Source organism: Aethalodelphis obliquidens, unplaced genomic scaffold (genome assembly GCF_003676395.1).
Source record: "Aethalodelphis obliquidens isolate GAN/ISIS:26980383/991018 unplaced genomic scaffold, ASM367639v1 scaffold66, whole genome shotgun sequence".
NCBI lineage: Eukaryota > Metazoa > Chordata > Mammalia > Artiodactyla > Delphinidae > Aethalodelphis > Aethalodelphis obliquidens.
This window is the reverse complement of record NW_020838010.1, coordinates 2,953,430-2,972,108: the sequence shown is the minus strand read 5'-3', so window position 1 is coordinate 2,972,108 and position 18,679 is coordinate 2,953,430. Positions and strand designations below refer to the sequence as shown.

Genomic DNA, 18,679 nt, shown 5'->3' with positions numbered 1-18,679 from the left:
AAAGGAGCTCGATGAAAAGAATCATTATTCTTTTTCTCTTTATTATTCTAGTAGAAGACAGCTGGCTGCAAACATAAATACTGGCCAGGCCAGAGTCTCTGGTCTGAGAAGGGGGCTGATACAGTGTCTTAAGTTTCTTTTCTGTTTCCAATCTCCCTTGCTCAGAACACATCGCATTTATAAGAAACTGTCATGGGCATTTCAGGGCAAAAGGCACAGGTCTGGGGATGCAGCTTGGGCCCAGTGCCTCATTCTGAGGACCAGACCACCAGCTTTGCAAGGTAAGAGCTATAACTGAAAAGCTAATATGCAGGCAAGTTCCACAGGCCCCCTACTTAACCCCCGCCCCCGCCCCCGCCGCCTCTTGGCTTGCACTTTCCAGAAGGTGGTTTAGCCTGGCGTGGATGATATTCTTTGCAAAGTCCCAGGCATAGATAAGGAACCCCATCACCATCAGACCAAAAAGCCACTGGCTATATAACAAGGAGCTCACAAAAGAGGCAGCTCATCTATTCTCCAAGCCATGGACTACTGACAGCTTGGGCTGGGGGGATCTTAACATGGGATCCATGGATGGGCTTATGGGCAAAAGGGGCAGGAGGTGGCAGTCTGTGTCCCCCCTGAAATTGTATGCAAACCTGTCTCTGCGCATCTGGGAAGAGGCTCTATGGCCCTCATCAACTTATCAAAGAAGCCTATGACCCAACACTTTTAGATGGAGAGAAGCTAAGCAGCATCTCCAGCATCTTGACTCACTAGTATTCAAACTCACACTGGATTTCAATCAGACAACAGGAAAAGGGCTCTGAAGTCTGAGTCAGGAGACCTGGGTTCGAGGCGCACCCACCTTGGCTTTTTAGGCAAGTCATTTATCCATCTAAGTTCCCCCTCTAGAAGGTTAGACCAGACAAGCTTTCAGCTCTCTGCTGATCTAATAATAGTTCTGTGATGCATTTCCCCTCCTTCCCTCCAAGAAACAAAAGGGAAATCGCCCTTGAGACACTTCATCTGAAGCCAGAAAGAGACCTACTCTGAAATCCTGGAGGCAAAGAGCACTTACTTGTAATATGGGCCATTGGAATACACGTTCCTTCTTCTAAGGTATCAGCTTCTAAGATGAAGAACCAGGAGGAAGTTGGATCTGGGTATTCTCTAGCTGGTCTGCAAACCCCAGTGCCAATGAGGCACAGGACAGAGTACTACAGCACATGGAAATTCACTGATGACCCAAATCCTTTAGCTGACTGTGGCAACTTCCTCCAACTCCCTCACTCTCTGTCTTTATATATGTGAGTGTATGTATGTCTGTGTTACTGGAATACACACCAATTAGTTCATTCTACTTTCCTTGTTTCCTCATTATAGCTAATTAGGAAAAAAAGGATTAAAAAGATCAAGGGCCAAGAAGGAAGGAAGGGCAAAAGAGAAGTCAAAAGCTGACTTCCTGCCTAACTGGATCATCAGGCTTAAAGAGTTGCCTACCTTCCTGTGTCTTATTTTAAGTCAAACAAGAGGTCTGAGTTCAAATAAGGGGTTGCAAAGCAAAAAGTCTGGAAAGCCAGGGTAACCCAGGAGTGGTCCCAACAACTTAAAATAACCAGACCAAGACCAAAGCCAGTTGTCAAGACATATGCAAATGGAGCCACCATTGTGAGCTTTTATCGGCTTCATTTTAGAAAAAGATTATTTACCAGAGTGATTGGAATCGCTAGTTAAGAGAGAGCTCATCAAAGAAATCTCAATGTTAAGGAAAGTTACTTGGACATTCTTGATAAGCTGGCTGGCTATAGCTTGACATTTATTTGGAAAGTATTAGGTGTCATAACAAATATAATAGAAAATCTGCCATTAGAGAGGGGAAGGGCAGAGAGGGAAAGGGAGGGAGGGAAGGAAGGAAGGAAGGGAGGGAGGGAGGGAGGGAGGGAGGGAGGGAGGGAGGGAGGAAGGAAGGGAGGAATTTCTACTGATGTATATATAATAGGCACCTAGAAAAGTATAACCATCATAAGGGTATACATGAGTATTTGTGGAGAGGGAGTGACTAAATCCTCAGAGAGAGTGAAGTGTAGCTGTGGTTGTAGGATCTGAGGCTTAGTCTCCACTCCCAACTCTGCCACTTAGAATTTGTATGTCTCCCTGAATGTCAGTTTCTTCTATAACAAAAGGCCATAATACTTGCCCTCACCCAGCTTAATATCTACGTTACACAATTGTTATTGGAAAAGACCTTGTAAACTATAAAATGCTATCCAAAGAGGAAGGGTTATCATTATGAGATTTAAACTATGATCTTAATGCATGAGGCAAATTTAAGTCATGAAAACAGAAAGCAGTAGGAAGGATTTCACAGGTGATTTCTTTCCCTGAGCTTTCTAACCCAGCCTGCTAATCCCTCTGCAGTCCCACATATGGGAGTCTGAGGACAGGGCCCAGCCACTCCTGTAGCTTCTGCTTCCCCTCTGCACTGGTTCATCACCCAGCCACCTGCCACAGGGGGATTCTACCTGCTAGCCACTGGGGGGATGTGTGGGCCAGACTGCCCTGTGGGTTTGGAGGAACAGGGAAGAAATCCAGTTCTTGCCCAAAGGGGCCTTTGACAAAGCAGATTATTCTGGACCAATGTGGCCGAGTCCACACTAGAGGCCCTTAGAACACCTAGAAGCCTCTGTCGAATGGGCGGGGCCCCCTTTCTCTTCACCAAACCCTTCCAAGAGCCTCTGTAGGCTTTTTTGGTCCGTTTTGGTTCTGGCCTAAACCCTTATTAAAGCCCTAGAGTTCCACACAATACTCTCGGCCCCATCAAGCCCCACTGTACCCAAACAGGGCTGCATCAGACCTCAACATTGAATGTGTAGATATTTAAAAACTTACATGGAGGGGGAAGGGGTAGAAACTACTATGTGTAAAATAAACAAGCTCTAAGGACACACTGCACAGCACAGAGAATATAGCCAATATTTCATAATAACTTTAAATGGAGATGAATCTATAAAAATACTGAATCACTGTTGTACACCTGAAACTGATATAATATCGTAAATCAGCTATACTTTAATAAAACTAATTTAAAAAATTAAAACTCACACGGGCACATGAGCTAAGGATGAGCAAGCAAATACCGTTTTGTATGTTGCTGGTATGTTCCTAGAAGAGGTTACTTACCAGCCGCGTATTTACCACAGGAAACAGCAGGGCAAGAAGAGCTCCATTCAACATGTGCATCTGTAGCCTGGAGAGGAAAAGAGATAAAGTGCAGGTCACACCCTGACTCTGATGCAGAGGCAGACAAAACTGTGTCAGGTTATGCCATGGCAGATGGGAGAGCATGTAAACAAGTGGCTCTCTGTGTAAAACGGCACTGGCATATTTTGCATTAACTGAAATATTCTGAAGAGCACCACCGCCACCTCAAAATCCCCCAACCACTTTGTGAACACGCTTTGGTTACAACACTTCATTGCATAATGAGCTCTGGGCTCCCTAAACATGCGGTCAGTCCCAATCGCAGCTCCAACTGCTGCGGATCAGGCAGCATTACAAAGGGGAACTGCGGGAGCCAGGTGTTATTACACTAGTGTGTTATTACAGTAGAGATCTGTTTCTTAAAGCAAGGCTGCTTATTTCCACAGCCATGCCCAAGGCTTCTCCCCAGACAGAGACCTGGGCATAAAAAGGCTAGCTAATACAACCCAGGGAGCCAACTGCAGCGTTTGCAAATGCGCTCTCCCACCTTCTTAGAAACACCTTCAGGGGCTGCTGCGGGAGGTGGGGAGGGCAGAAGTGGCAGCCTTCCAAACTTTCCTTCATCTATTTTACATACTGGGTTCTGTGATTTAAAAGCAAAACACAGAAGAAAAAAGAGACAGAGACAAGAAAACCACGGGTCTCCAGCATCGGGTAGGGATACCGTTTCCCAAGTCCAGACTTGTTAAAACCCACACTAGGAACCCTTTGTAAGGGGGTTCCTGATTGGCTCAAGAACAAGCAAGTCAGGAACAAATTCTGCTTGTGTGAGCTGTGGGGATGGAGTTAAGCAGCTTCCTTCATCCAGGCAAGTGGTCCTTTACTACTGAGGGAGAAGCAAAGAATGACAGTCTGTTCCTCCTGGAGAAAAGCTAATTTGACGGGTCACGTACAACCATCGCTGAGTCAACGTGGCTTCTGGACCTCAAGCTCACTCTCGCGCTCTCTCACACCCACACTCACAGCAGCCTCGTGATACCAGGATCTCTGTTACGCCCTGACTGGGACCTAGAAGAACTTAAGCTCTTCTCTTGGCGCTCACAGACGTGTGCCTAAGACTAACAGAAATGTTGTAAGGAGCCCCAAGGGAACAGCACACAAGCCCCAAGGCTGCTGTTTGTTTCTTTCTGCTGCTTGTTGTTACCAATGCTGCGATGATGGTGACGATGTGCACTTAACATATTCCAGGCAAGTATCAAATTAACTGCTTTAAGTAAATTCTCTCGCCGAATTCTTACAGCAATCTTATGAGATAGGTACAATTAGTGTTTGCATTTTGTGGATGAGGAAACCAGGCTCAGAAAAGTGAAGTGACTTTGTCAGTGTCACACAGAGGACAGTAGAGCCACAATGCAAACCCAGGTTTATCCGACTCCAGACCCCTCTCACTGTCTTGTATCAGAGCCTGACTCCCTTCCTCCATTGCAAATATGACCGCAGGTAGAGAGTCACAGGTGCTCCATTTTCTTTCCTTTTGGTTACGGGGTCTCTCTTACCACCTCCTTGGAGGTACACCAATGCAATGTCCCTCCCTGGGTTGGCCAGACTACCATGCTTTCACAACAGCATCCTTCTAGGGGGTACCCCATGCTCTCAGAAACTGACTGTTAAAAACTCTGGCTCGAGCCTCAGTGCCTGGAGCAGGGCTCATTAACAGCCGTTCCAGGGCTGGGGTGAAGTAACGTTTGGCCTAACTCTGCCCCCGGACCCTCCTAAGTGACAGCCACAGCAGAAACACTCGCCCTGGGAGAGGAAACATCTCACTGATAGTAGAGGTAAAGCTGAACTCTAGTGCCAGGCTTTGCCACTGACCTTAAAAGAATGCTGGCATTTACACAAGGCCGAGTAGATATTTGGGCAACAAAAGTTAAATCTTGAGGATAATGGAACTGATCCCAAAGGCCCACGGAAGGCCAGAGATAAAGAAGATAAAAGCCAACATCAAGATTCAAAATAACCAATAAATTCCTAGATAAAGATAAGCCTTGTTCTGGGTCCTCAAAATTCAGTTCCACAAGCTACATACAGGCCAAAGGGTGAATTATACTTAATATATAAAAGGGTCTTGCATATCACTAATTATAAAAAATATCTAACATATATTGAGCACTTTCATGTGCCAATCACTGGACTAAGTATTCAAATACATCATCTCATTTAATCCTCACAGTTTTTATTATAATCAGTATCAATTTCACAGCTAAGAAAACCAAAGCACTAAGTGATTAAGTGACTTGCCCAAGATCAAACAGATAATAAATAAGTGGCAGAGGGAGAAGTCACACTCACCAAGTTTCAAGACCGTGTTTTTGCTGCTGCACCCTGCACTTCAAATCCATGATATGAACGTTACACGTGTTACGTGCGTGTGCGTGTGTGTGTGTGTGTGTGTGTGTGTGTGTGTGTCAGACAACAGACCAGGTAGGAAAAAAGGTTCTGGGATGCCCATGGGACAGGGAAGGTCATGCCTAAGAGCGACGGAACCCCTAGTGTGTTCTGCCCCAATTACACAGCTTCACTGGCCTCTACAGACCCAGGGCACAGCCCAACAGGTAAATGACTGACCACATCAGAGGCAAAGGCTTTTGCTTTATACCACCTCCAGCCTGCCACTCAGATTTCTATTGGGTATTGGAAATAGAAAACGAACCACTAGAAAATCCAGTGAGAGTTCCTTCATCTGTACAATGGGAATTATAACAGTACCAACTCACAGAATTATGATAAGGAGTTGATATGTATAAAGTGCTTAAAAAAGTACATGGCATACAGTAAGACTCAGATACATGTTTCTTAAATAAATGGTGAAGAGCTCACCTAAAAGCCTCATATTAAAAGGCGAGAGGGATCATGAACCATGGAGGAAAGTCGAACTGTTTTAAAAATTCGAAGTGTGAGAAGGAGATCGAGAGAGAGCAAAAGGACAGACTGAAGGCCGGAACCAAAGAGTAGAGCTTGGAGATGGACTCCAGGTCAGTTCGTCACACTTATACATCTTCTTCTTGCTGGCTAGAACGCTTGGCCATTACCACTGTCACAAATATTCTGTCAGCTTTTTCTGTTTCTGTGTAGGATACTGTACTAAGTTACCTTAGTTGGTAACAACCTGGGGCAATATGGCGAGTGTTATGGGCTTGATTCTTTCAGGTCAGTTAATTTCATTAAATTTAGTCCACACACATTAGTCCCTTAGTGTGTGTCTAATATCGTTCCTGGTGCTATAGAGAAAAGGAGATCAATATAATTAAGACCTAGTATTTGCCTTCAAGAAGCTGACAATCGTATTGAGAAGCCAAGAAATAAAATAACTAGAGGAAATGTATTATAATGGTTAAGAACTTGGTTTGGAATCAAACCTACATTCAAATCCCAGCTCTACCATTTACTGGCTGAGTTGACTCTGGACAAACCACTTAAAATATGTGATTCAGAAACTTCCCTGGTGGTCCAGTGGTTAAGACTCTGCGCTTCCACTGCAGGGGGCATGGGTTTGATCCCCGGTCAGGGAACTAAGATCCTGCATGCCCCACGGCATGGCCAAATAAATAAATAAATAATAAAATTTTCAAAAATAAAGAAAAATATATGTGACTCTGTCTCCTCAGTAATAAAATGGGGCTAATAACAGTATCAACTAAAAGAGTTGTTGAGAGAATTTAAAGAGGTAAGACCATGTAAAGTGATCAACATAGTGCCTAGGACATAGTAAGCACTCAATACATGATAACTATTATAATCCTTAATAAAGCAAGGTAAAGGAATATCACATTATTATTCACAATGACAAATGAAGTTATTAAAAAACCCTCATCAAATGACATATTTGAATTTAGCACTTGATTATAACCAAGAATCAAAAGACATGGAACAGATAAAGTTCTCTGAGTGCCTGGAAAGGAAAATTCATAGAACGAAATTCTCAAAGGAAATTATAAAATATTTTGAACTGGACAAAAATTAAAATACGATATGCCCAAATGGGTGAGATGCTTATAACATGAAATTCTTATATTAGGAAAAAAGTATGGTCTCAAAGCAGTAACCCAAGATTCCACCTTCAGAATCCAAAAACAAGAAGAGCAAAATAAACCCAAAGCAAGCAGAAAGAATGAAATAATAAAGAGCAGAAATCAATGAAAGTAAAAACAAAAACAACAGAGAAAAATCAATGAAATCAAAAGCTTGCCTTTGAAAAAGGCAATATAATTGAGAAACCACTAGGCAGAATGACATGGATAAAAAGAGAATGCAAAAGTTATCAATATCAGGAAGGAAAGAAGGGATATCACTACAGTCCCTCAGGAATTAAAAGGATAATAAGGATATACTATGAATATTTCTATGCACATAATTCAAGAACTTAGAACAAAATGGAGAATCTCCTCTAAAACCGCAAACCACTAAAACTCACCAAAGATGAAATAGATAACCTGCACAGTCCAAACCTTGCCATTTGTGACAACATGGATGGACCTTGAGGGGATCATGCTGAGTGAGGTAAGTCAGAAAGAGAAAGACAAATTACTGCATGATCTCAATTATATGTAGAATCTAAAACAAACAAATAAACAAAATAACAAACTCATAGATTCGAAGAACAGACTGGTGGTTGCCAGAGGGCAGGGGGTTGAGGGTGGGTGAAATGGGTGAAGGTGGTCAAAAGGTACAAACTTCCAGTTATAAAAGAAATAAGTCATGGGGATGTAATGTACAGCGTGGTGATGATAGGTATTGTACTGTATTATTTGAAAGTTGCTAAGAGGGCATATCTTAAAAATTCTCATCATAAGAAAAAAAGATGCAACTATCTGTGGTGATGGAGATTAACCAGACTTATTGTGGTGATCATTTCACAGTATATACAAATGTCAAATCATTATGTTATATACCTGAAAGTAATATAATGTTATATGTCAAGTATATCTCAAAAAAAAAGAATCTGTAGTCAAAAATCTTCTGAATAAGACTCAGATGGCTTCAGTGATCAATTCTACCAAGTATTTATACAACCTGGTCCAGAAAATACAACAGAAGCAAAGCATTTCTCAGCTCATTTTATGAGGCTATTATTACCCAGATACAAAACCTGGGGGGCAGGGGGAGGGGAGGTGGGAGGAGGAGGAAGAAGAGGAGGAGGTGGAAAACTAAAACTAAACTAATATCCCTCATGAACACAGACCCTAACATCCTCAGTAAAATGTTAGCAAATCTAATGCAGCAGTATAAAAAGAACACTACTCTACGACTAAGAGGGGTTTGTCCCGGTAATGAAAGGTTGGCTCAGTATCTGAAATTCAATTAATGAATTCTACCAAATTAACTGTGTCAAGAATAAAAAAGTATATGATCATATCAACTGATACAGAAAAGGCATTTGTCAAAATTCAACATCTATTTATGATAACAAAAATACCAACAAACTAGCAATAGGATAATCAGGTTGATAATAATATCAACCTGATAAAGGACATCTAAAAATTACTATGCCCAAAATCATACTTAATGATACCGAATGCTCTCCCCATTAACATCAGGATCAAGATGAGGGTGCCCACTCTCAGCACTCCACTTCAACACCATGCCAGTAGTCTTAGCCAGTGAAATAAGGTAACAAAAATAATAGAGATTGGAAAGGAAGAAATAATACTATCTCTGTTTGCAAAGAATTATTATATTTATAGAAAATCCCAAGGAATCAACAGGAAAGTTCCTAAAACTAATATATGATTTTAGCAAGGCTGCAGGATTGCAAGGTCAACACACAAACATCAATAACATTTCTACACAATAGTGGGGTAAAACTGGAAACCAAATTTTTTAAAATATATACTATTTACATTATCTTCCCCAAAACTGTAACACTTAGGTATAAATCTAACAATATATGTACAGAATCTGTACACTGAGAACTGCAAAAGGCTGATTAAAGAAATCAGAGATCTAACAAATAAAAAGACATACCATGTTCAAGGATTAAAGGGCTCATCATAAGAAAGATGTCAATTCTCGCCAAAATTATCTATAGATTCAATGCAATTCTGATCAAAATCTCAGCAGGATATTTTGTAGATACAGGCAAACTGCCTCTACAATGTATATGAAAGGGCAAAGAAAGAATAGCTAAAATAATTTTGAAAACGTAGAAGGTAGATGAAAGAATCACACTACCTGACTGTAAGCCTTATTATATAAAATTATAGCAATCAGAACAATGCAATCTGGCCAAGAAAAGACATATCAAGCGATGAAACAGAATAGCCCAGAAATAGACCCACACTGATAGATTTTGATTTGATTTGATTTTTCATCAGATTTGATTTTTCATCAGATTTGGAGGCCAGAAGGCAGTGGGGCAATGGGCAGATATATATTCAAAGTGCTAAACAGGGGCTTCCCTGGTGGCGCAGTGGTTGGGAGTCCGCCTGCCGATGCAGGGGACACGCGTTCGTGCCCCGGTCTGGGAAGATCCCACATGCCGCAGAGCCATGGCTGCTGAGCCTGCGCGTCTGGAGCCTGTGCTCCGCAGCGGGAGAGGCCACAACAGTGAGGCCCACGTACCGAAAATAAAAAAAAAAAAAAAAAACAAAGTGCTAAACAGGTGTGTGTTGGAGGGGGGTGCTTGTCAACCAAGAATCCTATATCCAACAAAGCTATCCTTCAAAATTGAGAGAGAAATTAAAGACATTTCCAGAAAAGCAAAAACTAAGGGAGTTTGTTATGACTTGACCTGCCCTGCAAGAAATGCTAAAGGAAGTCCTGCAGGCTGAAATGAAAGAACACCAGACAGTAACCCAAAGCTGCATGAAGAAATAAAGATCTCAGTAAAGGAAAATACATGGGCAATTATAAAAGCTAGTACTAGGGTAACAGCAGTTTGTAACTCTAATTTTGTCTACATGATTTAAGAGATTAATACATTTTTAAAAACACAATTATTAGTCTAAAAGTTAGTGTTACTGTAACTTTAGTTTGTAATTCCACATTTTGTTTTCTACATAATTTAAGAGACTAATGCATTTAACTAGATTAAGTTTGGAGGCGTACATGTATAAAGATATAATTTTGTGACATCACTAACTGAAAGGGGTAGGGATGAAACCGTAAAGGAGCAGAGTTTTTGTATATTATTGAAATTAAGCTAATAAATTCAATATAAAATGTTATAACTTTAGGTTGCTAAATGTAATCCCCATGATAACCACCAAGAAAATTGTTGGAGAATATATGCAAAAAGAAATGATTAGAGTATTAAATTGTTACACTACCAAAAAAAATCAGCTAAACACAAAAGAGGACACTAATGCAGGGAATGAGTGACAGAAAGTTATAAAGCATATAGAAAACAAATAGCAAAATGACAGAAGCCCCTGCTTATTAGTACTAACTTTAAATGTAAATGGATTAAACTCTCCAATCAAAAGACAGAGATTGGCAGAAAGGATTAAAAAGAAAATATGATCCAACTGTATGCTGTCTACAAGAGACGCACTTTAGATCCAAAGACAGAAGTAGGTTGAAAGTGAAAGGACAGAAAAAGATATTCCATGCAAATGGTAACCAAGAGAGCAGAGGTGGCTATAATAATATCAGACAAAATAAACCATCAATCAAAAGAGTTTACAGGACTTCCCTGGTGGCGCAGTGGTTAACAATCCACCTGCCAGTGCAAGGGACACAGGTTTGATCTCTGGTCTGGGAAGACCTCACATGCCACGGAGCAACTAAGCCCGTGCGCCACAACTACTAAGTCTGCACTCTAGAGCCCACGCACCACAACTACTGAAGCCCGCATGCTCTAGGGCCCGCACACCACAACTACTGAGCCTGCGTGCTGCAACTATTGAAGCCCGCGCACCTAGAGCCCATGCTCTGCAACAAGAGAAGCCACCGCAATGAGAAGCCCGCGCACCGCAACAAAGAGTTGCCCCCACTTGCCACAACTAGAGAAAGCCTGCGTACTGCAACGAAGACCCAACGCAGCCAAAAAATAAATAAAAAATTATAAATAAATAAATAAATGTCTGCCCAAATAAAAAGAGTTTATAAGACAAGGAAGAAAATTATTTACTAGTAAAGGGTTCAATACAGCAGAAGATATGACAATTATAAACATGTTGGTACCTGGTAACAGACCATCAAAATATCTGAACAAAAAATGACCAAGTTGATGGTAGAAATAGACAATTCTACAATAATTGTTGGAGACTTCAATACTCTACTCTCAGTAACAGATAGAACAGTCAGACAGAAGAAAAGCAAGAAATTAGAGGACTTGAACAGCACAAGAAACCAACTAGATCTAACAAACATATAGAGAACACTTTACGCAACAACAACAAAATTCACATTCTCTCAAGTGCATTTGGGACGTTTCCCAGATAGACCATATGTTAGGTGGCAAACTAAGCTTCAACAGATGTTAAAAGATAGATATTACACAAAATATCTTCTCTAACCATAACAGGATGAAGTTAGAAATCATTAACAGAAGTACAGTTGACCCTTGAACAACACGGGCAGGGGATGGTTTAGGAGCACCAATACCCCAAGCAGCAGATATCTGCATATAACTCTATAGTTGGCCCTCCATATCCGAAGTTCCATGTTCACAGATTTAACCAACCGCAGATTGTACAGTACTGTAGTATTTATTGAAAAAAATCTGTGTATAAGTGGACCCATGCAGTACAAACCCATGCTGTTCAAGGGTCAACTGAAAAATGGGAAAATTCACAAATCTGTGAAAATTAAATACATTCTTAAACAATCAATGGATCAAAAAAGAAATCACAAGGGTAAGTAGAAAATAAAATGCAAATCAAAATCATAATAAGATACTATCTCACACCATTAGAACGACTACTATCCAAAACAGAAAACAACAAATGTTGGCAAAGATATGGACAAATTGGAACTCTTATACACTGTTGGTGGGAATGTAAAATGGTACAGCTGCTGTGTAAAACAGTATGGCAGTTCTTCAAAAAATTAAAAATAGAATTACTATATGATCCAGCAATTCCAATTCTGGGCATATACCCAAAAGAATTGAAAGCAGGGGTTCTCTGGGATATTTGTACACTGATGTTCATAGCAGCATTATTTACAATAGCTAAAACATGGAAGCAACCCAAGTGTCCATCAACAGGTGAATGGATAAACAAAATATGCTATATACATACAATGAAATGTCACTCTGCCTTAGACATTGTGACACATGCTACAACATGGATGAACCTTGAGGACATTTTGCTAAGTGAAGTAAGCCAGTCACAAAAGAACAAATACTGTATGATTCCACTTGTATGAGGTACCTATCTAGAGTAGTCAAAATCGTAAAGACAGAAATGCTGGTTGCCAGGGACTGGAGATAGGAGGTAATGGGATTTATTGCTTAGTAGGTACAGAGTTTCAGTTTTTGCAAAATGAAAAGAGTTCTGGAGATGGATGGTGGTGGTTGCAGAGCAACATAAATGTACTTAATGCCACTGACCCCGTACACTTTAAAAATGGTTAAGATGTTACATTTTATGTTGTGTATTTTATCATAATAAAAAAAGATCTCATAGAACTGTATGCCAAAAGGTCAACTCTACTGTATGATAATTAAATAAAATTCAAAAATATGAGAAGCAAAACACTCAACTCTCCCAGCCTCAGCTTTTCCACCTACAAAATAAGTGATCCTAGATTCTAAGCCTTTTAAATAGTGCTTTTTCCCTCTAGTTTTAACACTGAAATTTTCCAACATACAGAAAAGTATAAAAATAATATAAAAGGAACCTCTGCGTCCAGCATCCCACTTTAATAAATTTGAACATTACTGATTTAGTTGAAGTTCCATGTAACCTTCCTGAATACCATTCATCTCCTCGACTCCCTAACCAGATGGAGCCTTTATTCTGAAGGAGTTGGAGTCCTTCCTATGTTTTTTTTTTTTTTCTTTGCAGTACACGGGCCTCTCACTGTTGTGGCCTCTCCCGTTGCAGAGCACAGGCTCCGGTCGCGCAGGCTCAGTGGCCACGGTTCATGGGCCTAGCCGCTCCGCGGCATGTGGGATCTTCCCGGACCGGGGCACGAACCCGTGTCCCCTGCATCGGCAGGCGGACTCTCAACCACTGTGCCACCAGGGAACCCCCTTCCTATGTTTTTATACATTATTACATTTGTATATATCCACAAACTATATACATTGTTGTTTCATGTCTATCCCATTAAATAAATGATAAATGATATACTCTGTGTGTGTGCGTACACATGCATATCCAGCCCCTTCTGCAAATTACGTTTCATTCAACATGGCTTCTTCTAATTGTCCATGTTAACACACTTAGTCTGTTTTTCACTGCTGTATATTATTCAATTATATGAATATATTAGAAGTTATACATTGTCATGTTGATTGACGTCTGGATCGACTTTTTTCCCTTCAGCCAGGAACTACGTTAAGATTTGCTTTCTGTAATTTGTATTATAAAAACAATAGATATATTTCTATCATCCCAGAGCCTAGGGTCCTTCCACTCTACTTCTGTTTCCGTAAGCCCTTGGTCTCAGAGTATATACGTTTTGCCCGCTGTGTGAGGCCCCACAGCACAAGCCTGTCATGTAGCAGGGAATGCAGTTAGGATCTTACATCTTTGAACTCACTTATCAGAAAGCATGCCAAAAGCCGCTGAATCTAGGTGGAGGTCATAACCGTGCTTGGTGTACCGCCCTGTTCACCTTTCCAAAGGTTTGAAAAATTTCAGAATAAAAGTTGGAAAATAAAAAAAACAAGTAAAGAAAACCAAACAAGTACAACAGGAAGGCTTGGCTGGCTTTGCCTGTGGGCACGAAGATAAACTTCCTGGTTGCAACTGGTGGTTTCCCACTTCCTTGTTCTGGACCAAATGGGGCTACACAACTGCAGGGGCTCCAAAACCTTTCTTCCTGTGAATTTCATGAAGTTGGCCCAAGGCCCAATCTGGAAAGTGCCCAACTAATGAAAAGGGTTACTTCTCCGAAGGCAGTTTTCATTCTGAAATTCTACTTATCTGCATGAAAGCAATTTTCCTTCCCTGGGATCCTAATTCTAACAGTTAGGTTAGTACACAGATGGTGAAGCCTAAGGACAAGGATAATTCTATATATTATTAACACCTATTGATTACTGAGTCTATGTTAGGTTTCACGCTAAGAGATTAACGTGGATCATCTCTCATCTAATTGTCACCACCAAAGAAGTAGTTACCATTCATAGCCTTCTTTGACAAATGAGGAAATAGATGCTAAGATTTAAGCCTTGCTCCGAAGGCTTAAGAAATAGCAGAACTATAACCTGAAGCCATCTACTTCCACTGCTCTCAAGATTCCACAAATCACATCTATCCAACAAACCAAATGTCGAATAACAGGGCACGGTTTAAATACATATTATGTCCATTCAAATGATGAAATACTATGCAGTCATTAGAAATCATGTTTAGAAGAATATTTAATGACACTGGGAAACAATTATAGCATATTAACTTTTACTATATTACAAAGTAGCATGTATAAAATAATCCCAATTTTGTTTTTCATAATGGGCATATATACACAGAAGACTGGGAGGAAATTATACCAACATATTAATGGAGGAATTATCACTTATTCTTATTTTCTTCTCTATTGTTCTGTAATGCTTGATGTTTTCCTTATAGTGACTGGATTACTCTTATAATGAGAATGAAATGTCTATTTTTTCTTTTCTTTTTTTTTCCTTTCTCTCTCTCTCTCTCTCTCTCTCTCTTTTTTATTTTTTTTTGGCCGCACCGTGCGGCATGCAGGATCTTAGTTCCCCGACCTGAGATTGAATCCGTGCTCCCAGCAGTGGAAGTGCAGAATCCTAACTACTAGACCGCCAGGGAATTCCCCCTACTTTTTCATTACCCACTGAACAGCTCCTACATAGCTTACCCAAACCTTATCTATTATCCTGTACTGTTTTTCCCTCCTGGAATTACTTTTGCCCAATAATCAGCACAGTAGATTCTGAACTTGGCTTCCAAAAGGATTAGGTGTGCTGACAAAGTGCAAAGAGGCCCAAAACGATCAGTCCCCGCTCCTCTGCTGAGAACTCCTTTTCATGCTTCCCCAGATGGGAAAAGTCATCTGCATCTCCGGCCTTGCTTTTACCGGGAAATTGCGTACATTCAAGCACATGTTGAAAGCAGAACAGCCCAACGAGGGAGAAAAAAAAGACAGAAGCAGTCCCTGCTCCAAAAGCCTTCAGAGAGACTTCCAGGAGAGAATTTGGGGAGATGAAAATACTGAATCAGAATCTGTGGGCCAGGGACTTCCCTGGTGGCACAGTGGTTAAGAATCTGCCTGCCAGTGCAGGGGACACGGGTTCAAGCCCTGGTCTGGGAAGATCCTGCATGCCGTGGAGCAACTAAACCCATGCGCCACAACTACTGAGCCTGTGTGCTGCAACTACTGAAGCCTGTGCACTCTGGGGCCCATGCTCCACAACAAGAGAAACCACTGCAATGAGAAGCTCGCACACCGCAACAAAGAGTAGCCACTTGCCACAACTAGAGAAAGCCCGCATGCAGCAATGAAGACCCAACACAGCCAAAAGTAAATAAAATTTTTTAAAAAAAGACAGAAAGAAACTGTGGTCTAAGACTGTAGAAGTCAAAAATTCCCAGGAGAGAACAAAATTGAATATGTACACGTGGGGAGAAAGGCTGCTTCTGCTGTGTATGGAAGGGGAGGGGAGACCCGTGAACAGTCTGAAAGCTTCTTCCCTCTTCCATGCATTAAGGGAGAATACGCATAGTTGCAGGCAGCAACGTGGCAGCGGCTCAGAGGACCGCAGACACCAGAGCAGCTTCCGTATCAGAAAGGAAATTGGTGTCCTTGAATTGCTGTTTATTTACTACGGATTTTAGGTTTCCAGTATCTTTCCCTTTGAAATCTACAGCATTCATATGTACGGCTGCCTCTCCCATGCCAAGAACAGTCTTAATAACGCTGCTCAGGTCAGAGACAGTCTCTCAAACACCCTTTTCAGTCATGAGTCCAAAGCTAGACCAAAAAGCAGCTACCTCTGAGGTGAAGATGCCTAAAGGCTGCTCCTTTGGGGGTTCCAGAGCAGCGGGTCTGTTGAGCACTAGGAAAGGGGGTGCTGAGACGGTGAAACCACTAAGACAGCAGCTTCAGCCTGAGCCCACCTCATGAACTCAGGACAGTCCTAGAGATACGAGTCTCCCTGGGGAGAAGCCTGCTGTTTAAAAATTTGAGTGTATAATAAATGGGATCTAGAGAAAGAGAGGGTCACGGGGCTACTGAACTCTCATGATACCATGTGGCCCCAAGGCCAACAGGGCATCAATCTTGCAATGCCAAGATCACATGTCAGGCTGTCGTAATTGCCCTCACGCACCCCCATGCTTCCCTCACCTACCTTGGCTCACACCCGGCCTCCAGACCTCTTTCCATCCAGCAATGCACCCCTGCTCTCTGTAGCACAGATGAAATTTCATCTCATCTCCTTCAAAAGCCTCTCCAGATTGAGTCAGCAGACACTCATGACCAAATAATACTGCTTGCATCACAGGTCCACTCCCTTCCATGGGTACATGAAAATAAGCAGATTTAAGGGGTTCAGCGTTGGGAGGTGGGGGTGCCCGTACCCTACACTTCCTGAGGCAGAGGATGTAAACCAGCTCTGGGCCATGCACTTTTCTTACCTGGGGTGGGGTAGGGGAAGAGTTCTCTGCCACGGGTGCTCACAAGACAGCTAAGTTGGCTGGTCACAACCCAAAGCTAGTCACTCCCTTTTCCTCCATCTATTCCTTCAGAATACCCCAGCTCAGAGACAGGAACGTTCCAAAAGGCTGGCTTCTCGACGAGGTTCCTAGGCCCTTGTGAAACCAAGAATTCCATCCTTTTCTAAAGCCAGTTTTCAGCTTGCTTTTCGGCATCCTGGCTGCTAAGAGGCTACTGGCACTCAGAGCCCTCTATGGTGGCGGGATCCATGGAGACAGGGAAGGGGGAGTGAAAGCTAGCTACCAAGTGTTGACGACTTCTTCCTTCCAACAGAGAGCACGAAACTCCGAGCTACCCAGCGCTGCCCAAGGCTGCCCTGGCCATGCCTGCAGGTCACATGACTGGTGGGCCTTCAGCACCAAGCCCGCCTTTCAGGTGCAACAGAGAGCTCTTAGATGTCCTCCGACTTCAGCTTCAGATGGGGCACGACCATATAAATGGATCTGGATATGCTAACTCTGCTCTAAGAACAGCATTAAACACACCAGAGACCTGCTTCCCCCAGGGAGGTGGGAGGCCACGGTTAGACTTCAAGCTCTTTCCAGGTCTTAGAAACGCTGAGGGCTGCCAAGGCTAGAGCTGGGAAGTTGGAGAATGTTTTCCACACCACTGAGAGAAATGTGGCTTGGGGTCCTGAGAGCAGCGTTGTTTCCAGAGGTGAAGGGCCTAGGTCTCCAGCTGACAAGTAAATCCTAATGGCACAAGAATCTTGGAAAGGAGGTGCAGCAACAGCTGACTCAGACGAGCGGCTGTTCCTTTTTATCCAGTGAACCTGGATAAACTAGGATAAACTAGAAACTAGGAGTTTCTAGCCTTGGGAAGAGACCAGATCATCTACAGGAAGCATCACCAGTCGCCGAGAAGGAGGGACTGGCTGGCTTTTCGGTTGCATCTGATATGAACACTTGCGACAGCTGCAGAGGTTCCCCAAGCCTCGGGAGGAGAAAATCCCCGCTCTGATCGTTATGCCAGAAAGTGTGACTATAAACTCTGGGTATCTCTATCCCTAAAGAGCATGGGATGATATCACCAGGATGAACTGCAGCTTTCCAGAACCCCACCCCACTCCAACTATGATATTCCTTTTAAATACTCGAGAAATCTGCCTCACTGCCTTTGAGCTTTGAGCAAAGTCCCTGTACACATGGAATTTCCTCTTCCCTCCTCCTCTCTTTCTGTGTGCTAGACCGAATGGCTCTAAACGCAGGGTCAGCAAAATATGGTCCTCCTGTTACGTTTGGGTCAGGAGGGGGGTGATTTGTGTGGTGAAATACACATAATATCAAATTTACCATCTTAACCATTTTTAAGTGTATAGTTCAGTGGCATTAAGTACCTTCACAGTGTTGTGCAACCATCACTGTCATCCGTCTCCAGAACTTTTTCGACCAGTCCTCCTGTTTTTGAAAAGTTTTATGGGAACACAGCCAAACTCATTTGTATACATACAGTACTGTCTATGCTGCTTTCATTCTACAACAACAGGTATGTAGTTAAAACACAGATCACATCACCTACAACATCTAAAACATTTATTATCTGGCCCTTCATAGAAAAAGGTTGCCGACCACTACTCTAAACCAAAATATAGGGAATTCCTTGGCAGTCCAGTAGTTAGGACTCTGCGCTTTCACTGCCA

At 42.1% G+C, this 18,679-nt stretch overlaps 1 protein-coding gene across 18 annotated transcripts in view; it reads right to left on the bottom strand.

Annotated features, from left to right (window-relative positions):
* TMEM164 (transmembrane protein 164) overlaps window positions 1-18,679 on the bottom strand; it is a 177,843-nt gene that overhangs the window by 78,231 nt on the left and 80,933 nt on the right. For 13 of the 18 annotated variants that reach the window (XR_003429311.1, XR_003429310.1, XR_003429308.1 and 10 more), the window contains one exon: window positions 3,163-3,229. Coding sequence is in view for 14 of the 18 variants with exons in the window: in XM_027089523.1 (XP_026945324.1) it covers window positions 3,163-3,229 (67 nt within the window). In the remaining 4 variants the exon portion in view is untranslated. Of the gene's footprint in view, window positions 1-1,051; window positions 1,112-3,162; window positions 3,230-16,675; window positions 16,838-18,376; window positions 18,438-18,679 lie in introns of those variants that run through there. The other 5 variants (XM_027089518.1, XM_027089517.1, XM_027089519.1 and 2 more) reach the window with 4 other exon arrangements.